Raw genomic sequence first — 5,805 nt, forward strand, 5'->3', positions numbered from 1 at the left:
CTACCGACTTTACGCTACTTACGTACCTGCAAGGAGGGGCAAACCGTCGACAGCCTCGAAAACCAGCAATAATCCCGTCTCGCGTCTACTGCTTGCTCCGTAGTGTAACTTTGCCATATGCCACCTGCAGGGCCGAGTGTATCTGGATAGCCTCGCTTGGATGTGGTGGTAACCTAACAAATAAATCGCTGTCTTTGCTTGCCTCTTGGCCCGTTTCGTTGTTCCCTGATCATTGTCCGTCCGGTTCCTGTCTGCATGCGTAACGCCCTCACCCCGCCACCATGGCTATCTTCGTGGACCTCGACGAAGAGGACGAGCCGACGAGCCCCGAGAACCACCTGAACCACAACGGCTTCCACGAACTTCCTCCTGCTGCAACGACGGGGCCGAAGCAACGAGTTCGCGCCCAGGACGGCGACAATGCCAATGTCAATGACAATCCCATCGAGAGCTCCCTCCCCACTACTACCTCTACATCTACATCATCCCAGCAGCCCCCGCCGACGATGCCGACGCCGACGATCCCTTTCAGGAACGGAATGACGGAGGCTCTCGGATGCTATCCGTAGGCTCATTCCCTCCTCCTCCTCTCATCATGCTGTTGCGAGCAATGCGCCTCGGGGGCGTACGTTCTATTACACACAAGTCCCAGCTCTTCCTCTTCCTCGCCCAGAGGGAAAGAAAGAAGATGAAAGGGCAGGAAGAAGAAGAGACGAAAGAAACGCATCTTTTAGTTGAGCCTTTTATAGAAAGCTAACAGCTGGGAACTTTCTCCTTCTTTGCAGTATCGCCATGGCCGTGGCATCCTTGCTGGACCTCAACGCGCTGGACAACCTCTCGCGGACCTGCCGCGGCGTGCGGCAGGGCCTGCTGCAGTACCGCAGCTCCCTGGTCACGCACACGCTCCACTGCGTCAACGAGGACGTCGTGGTCGACCCCGAGGACACGTTCCGCTACCGCGCCCGCGCCGGCAACTGGTTCTACATGCAGGAGATGGGCGGCGACCGGTACAACGGCAAGAGCGGGAGCTGCGCGCGCGACATGGTGGCCGAGTGCCGGAGGTGCGCCAAGGTGGTCTGTCGGGTAAGATTTCTTGGTCTCGTTTGGTGCTTCTATTTTCCTCTCTCTTTCTCTCTCACCTTTGCCCCATGCATCGTTCAGAGAGTATTCCTGCTAGGGGGAAGAATAGGAATGGGGCAAAAGGGGGTGAGTTGCTTCGTTTCTGTCACCGTACACTTACACAAGAAAACGAAACTTGTAGAACTGCGCAATCAAGCCGCCAGCCCCGATTGTGCTACGGGATCGACACCGACGCTTGTGCATCCCCTGCACCAAAGCACCGCTCGGCACTCTCGCAAAGCCGCCGTTACTGCCCGAGACGCCCCTAGATGCGGATCTCATGAAGAATGCGATCTGCACATGTCAGACAGAAGGCGTCTGGCTATGCCACCCATGTGGACGAAGTATCCGCGGTACGGATCATGATTATCAGTCGTATGTGAAACACCCCTTTTTTCACCCGGTACCTCCTTTCCCTATCTTTATGAGTACATCAACGCTACCCTAGATCAAAGAAAGGAAAGCGGCCTTGTGGTGGTGCATTCACGCCGCAACTTGCCACGGTAAAAATACTGACTCGTGTGCAGCATCTGGCGTTGGCGCAATCAATACGGCGAGGTCCTAGGCGGCCTCGGGACCGGGATCGGCGACGGAGACCGCGGGGTCATCTGCGGCCGCGACTGGGAGTGTGTCGCCTCGAAAGAGCGCGAGCAGGAGACGGACTGCGACGCCGAGGACGCGCGCGAGCGGTCCCACTGCAACACGCCCCTGCCATGGATAGCCACCGTCACAGCCTCCTCCACCACCGTATCCTCTCTGCCCTCGTCATCCTCGACAGCGGCCGCTCACCGTCCCCCATCGTCCGCCTCCACGTCAAGTGGTTCGGGCGGCGGCAGTGGCGGTAGTGGCGAGGGTGCAGGGCAGCAGCAGCAGCAGCAGCAAGCACAGTACTCCTCCTCGCCCCTGGGCCCCGGGTACGTGCGCCACGAGATCGAGGGCATCGGCGGCGTGGTCAAGACGAAGCGCCTCACCATGGTCAAGGTCGGCGCCTGCGTCCCGGAGTGGGAGGACGAGAAGAACCGCGGCGAGATCCTCGGCCGCGAGGTCAAGGGCATCGCGCGGAGCTGGTGCGGCTGGTGCTGGCGCGTCATCCCCGGCAAGCAGGACATGGAGAGAGCGGCGGCGGCGGCGGCTCGGCACGGCAGCAGTTCCAGCGGTGCGGCGGCGGCGCCAATCTCGGGTGAGTTGCCCGTCCGCTAGGGGGAATTGGTAGGGGTTTATACGTTTTTCAGGTGTTACAACCATAGCTCTACTTGAGCCGCATATAGCTAGAAAGTGAAGAAGAACCATAGGGGAGTGTAACTCTACGGCAAGACATGACATGATGGGTACGGTAGGAAATCGTCTGTGCAGTGGACCAACTGCTAATACTGTTCTGGTGAATACCTCAGTTCTCGGAGAGCAGGGAGGGGGAAAATACGGACGAAAAACCTTGGGGGTTTAGCGAGTAAGCCGGCTATGTTGTCTTTGCCATTGGAAGATATGGACGGACAGCACCCATATCGTTAGGATGTAATAGGATATACGACGCATACCGGCTGCATGATACCTAGGTCTAATGAAGTTCGCTCGGGGAATCAGTTTCCGATGATCCCAAAATAAGGCCGTCATACGAGTTGCTGATTATTTGTTTATACAATGTTTCTCTGTTCTGATGTACAAAATTGTAATGGCTGGTAGTAGAACGGAGGTTCGGTTCAATCAAGTTGCCCCTTCCTCCGTCTCTCTATCGCATGGTGCTACCTTCAATGCCATGGATTTGGCTGCGCCAGATGCTCAATGGGTCAGTGGACGGTGGCCCGCGTACCCTTTCCATGTATGGTTTGTGCGGGCCTCCTCATACCCCCACTACCTGTTTCCGCTGATATACAAAGTCGACTCCCTTCTCGTACAGCTTGCTGCTGTTCTCATTCATCAAGTCACTCATAACCGTCTCGATAACTCCCCGTTCTCGTGGGCCGGAACCTGCGTTGTGCCGTTCCTTAAGCACACAGCTGCCTATAAGCCCGCCCTCTCGGGACACCATGGTTAAGCCATTCGGGTAGAGTGGCTTTCAGCCCGTCGTGTGGCTACCGTTACTCGGACTATGACTGCTGTCCTACAGTTCACCCCGCAGCAGCAAAGTGCGTCTCTTCTTGCGGTCCTCGCGGGCCTGTGAACGGATAGGTCCCCAGCGGGCCTTGATGGCCTCTTTCCGCTCCCGCTCCCTCGCCTGGTGCTCAGCGCTGGCCTTGCAGCAGATCATGACGAACAGTTTCGAGCACTCGAACTTTTCGGCCAGCCGCACCACGCTCCACTTCGTGGGGTCGGCCGCCCGCAATGCCCGCATCTCGGCCACCTGCTCCCGGGTCACATTGAACTTGGGCACCGGTACCTGATGGTTCTCCCCCAACGCCGGGATCTCTCGTTCTGTTGGTGTTGTCGAGTTTGTAGGAGCGGCAGTGGGCGCGAGGCCGGTGGAGCCACGCAGCAGGCTCGAGAGCTGGGCTTGCCGCCGCGGGTCGGAGGGCGGCAGGAACTTGAAGGGCGTGTGGTATACGCTCGGTGCGGCGCTCGGGGGTTGTAGGTGATGTGGTCGGCTTCCGCGCCAGAGACGAGGAAAGATGGGTGCGGCGGGAGCTTCAGGGCCTTCTTGGTGCGGCGGGTGGAGGACTGGAGACGCGTTTGGCCGGTACGGCTGCAGCTGTTGAAGAGCGTCGTCAATTGACGCAGAACTGGTCGTGCTTCCATATTTGTGTGTATTGTTGCCTCTTTCAGGTGAAATCGGGTCAGAGGTGGAAGAAAGAGGCGCGCCGGCAAGGACGCTCGTCGAAAAAGATAAGTGGAGGAAGATAGCAGAAGCACCGAACAAAAATAGTGCGGGCAACGAAAGGAATTGATGGGTCGGGGGGAGGTGAGGCGTGTCGAAATGATGACTCGGTCGATCTTGATCCTACAGCCGTCTGTCTCTAACTTGCTTGTTGCCTCCCTAGAGCTTCCACGCAATCTCTACATGCAGGGCATTGGCTGGCGATAGCTTCAATCATTCGAGGTGTCTTCGGGGTGGAATTGAAATTTCCACGGAGCTTTGACGGCCCGGCCAGCTGGTCGGATCCATCAACAGGCTTGATGGGATTGATGGGATTGATGGGGGTCATGGCACGTGCTCACCAACAAGCGTCCCTCTGCCAGCTCCTGCCAAATGGAGTTGCGTGCATCGTTTTCATTGGTTGTTGCTACTGCCAGAACTGCCACTCACATATACCTAAGAGACGCTATCATCAAAGTTGTAATGCTTTCCTGCATGCAGAGCGAACTGCTACTCGTCCGGTACTCTCGGCCATTGACCGACTATGGCCATGCTATCTGCACCCGTGGACCAAGGCCACAAAGGTACGAATATGCTTCGAGGCAGGGTGCTTGCCACTCCTCGGCCCTCCATGGCACAGGACTTGGCTCATACATGGCGTTGGGAAGTGGCCATTATGGGTGTATAATGTTCCATCTTCCATACTACCAACGAAGAGGAGGCACTGTACAAAGTCATTAGCCGATGCCATATCCAACGATCAACATGTAAGGTATGAAAGGCATATGGCCAGTCCGCATGTCACAAAGTGTTGGCAAATGTCAATGTAATATAATATATGCCTACCTATCTAGAGCCAGACACACAGCTATGTTATCTATAGACATACTTTGCTGATACATAATTCGCTTCGTCCTTGCACTCCCATCTGAAGCTACTAGCAGGCTAGCCCGGATGCACCAGCACAATAACGATCGAGGGAATAATATGCCCAAGCTGGTGATGCCACAGGTCCGAACATACGAAATAGCCTTTTGACCTTGAAGACACCAATAGAACTCGACAAGGTGCGATGTTTTGACGCTCATATTCACTTCACATGTTGTGTCTATAGGTATGTGTAATCAAGATCAGCAGCTGATAAGACTCTCACCAGACATGTAGCATATCCCTAGCCGGTCTCAATGGCGTATTTTGGCACGTGCATGGTAGTCTCTAGGAATGTAGAGCTGCAGCAATGAAGAGGGAAAAAGTACGATGTAGTAGGAGGCAACAGTCCGAGGTAATGGTGGATTTCTTTGAAGGTGTGCATTATGATACTCTTGTTGTCTGCTCACACTGATCGAGGTTAGAGATCAGAGCCAGACGTCCGAATAATATCAAACCTACAGAGAGCATAGTATAATACCTACTTGAGGTTTATTGGGTGTTATAAATTTGCGGCGAGACGCCTTGGCGGGTCTTCGATAACAATGCACAAAACCCAACGTTTCACAGCATGTACTTGCTGCCATTCGGTAAGACTACAATCCAGTGTGGATTTTTTTTAAACCCCTACGTGTTACAAATCCCGTCTTTGAACGACGTTTCTCGATGTTGCATTCATGGTCAGTCGAGATTTACGACCATATGTGGCAGGACTCATGGCCAACCTGAATCGTATGCTCAAGTACGCCGAGCCCGGGATCACACGAAGAGGAGAAGGGGGAAACGCGATTTGGCAGCTTTACGTAGATTCTTGCTTCCACCACGAGGTCAAGAAGAGATTTGACAAGCTATGACTCACAGCTGGAAGCGCCCACGATGCCCCCCCTGTGATCGCATGTTTAGACTACCTGTACGATTGGGCATAGGCATGTTCAGCAGCAAAAGATGGTCCTCAGGTGTCGTTAGTGTTC

General features: G+C 55.1%; 2 protein-coding genes across 2 annotated transcripts; one reads left to right on the forward strand and one right to left on the reverse strand.

Annotated features, from left to right (window-relative positions):
* Nucleotides 1-281: 281 nt before the first annotated feature.
* On the forward strand, nucleotides 282-2,319 carry PG997_006097 (uncharacterized protein; the record flags this gene model as incomplete). Its single annotated transcript, XM_066810412.1, has 4 exons — nucleotides 282-565; nucleotides 786-1,083; nucleotides 1,262-1,494; nucleotides 1,647-2,319. The coding sequence occupies 4 exons, from the start codon at nucleotides 282-284 to the stop codon at nucleotides 2,317-2,319; spliced, it is 1,488 nt and encodes a 495-aa protein (XP_066669335.1).
* Nucleotides 2,320-3,217: 898 nt separating this feature from the next.
* On the reverse strand, nucleotides 3,218-3,849 carry PG997_006098 (mitochondrial 54S ribosomal protein mL58; the record flags this gene model as incomplete). The annotated part of the gene is made up of 2 exons (XM_066810413.1): nucleotides 3,218-3,771; nucleotides 3,828-3,849. The coding sequence occupies 2 exons, from the start codon at nucleotides 3,847-3,849 to the stop codon at nucleotides 3,218-3,220; spliced, it is 576 nt and encodes a 191-aa protein (XP_066669336.1).
* Between the last annotated feature and the right edge of the window lie 1,956 nt (nucleotides 3,850-5,805).

The sequence above is a fragment of the Apiospora hydei genome (assembly GCF_038363865.1).
Source record: "Apiospora hydei strain CBS 114990 chromosome Unknown utg000005l_segment0_segment0, whole genome shotgun sequence".
Lineage (NCBI taxonomy): Eukaryota > Fungi > Ascomycota > Sordariomycetes > Amphisphaeriales > Apiosporaceae > Apiospora > Apiospora hydei.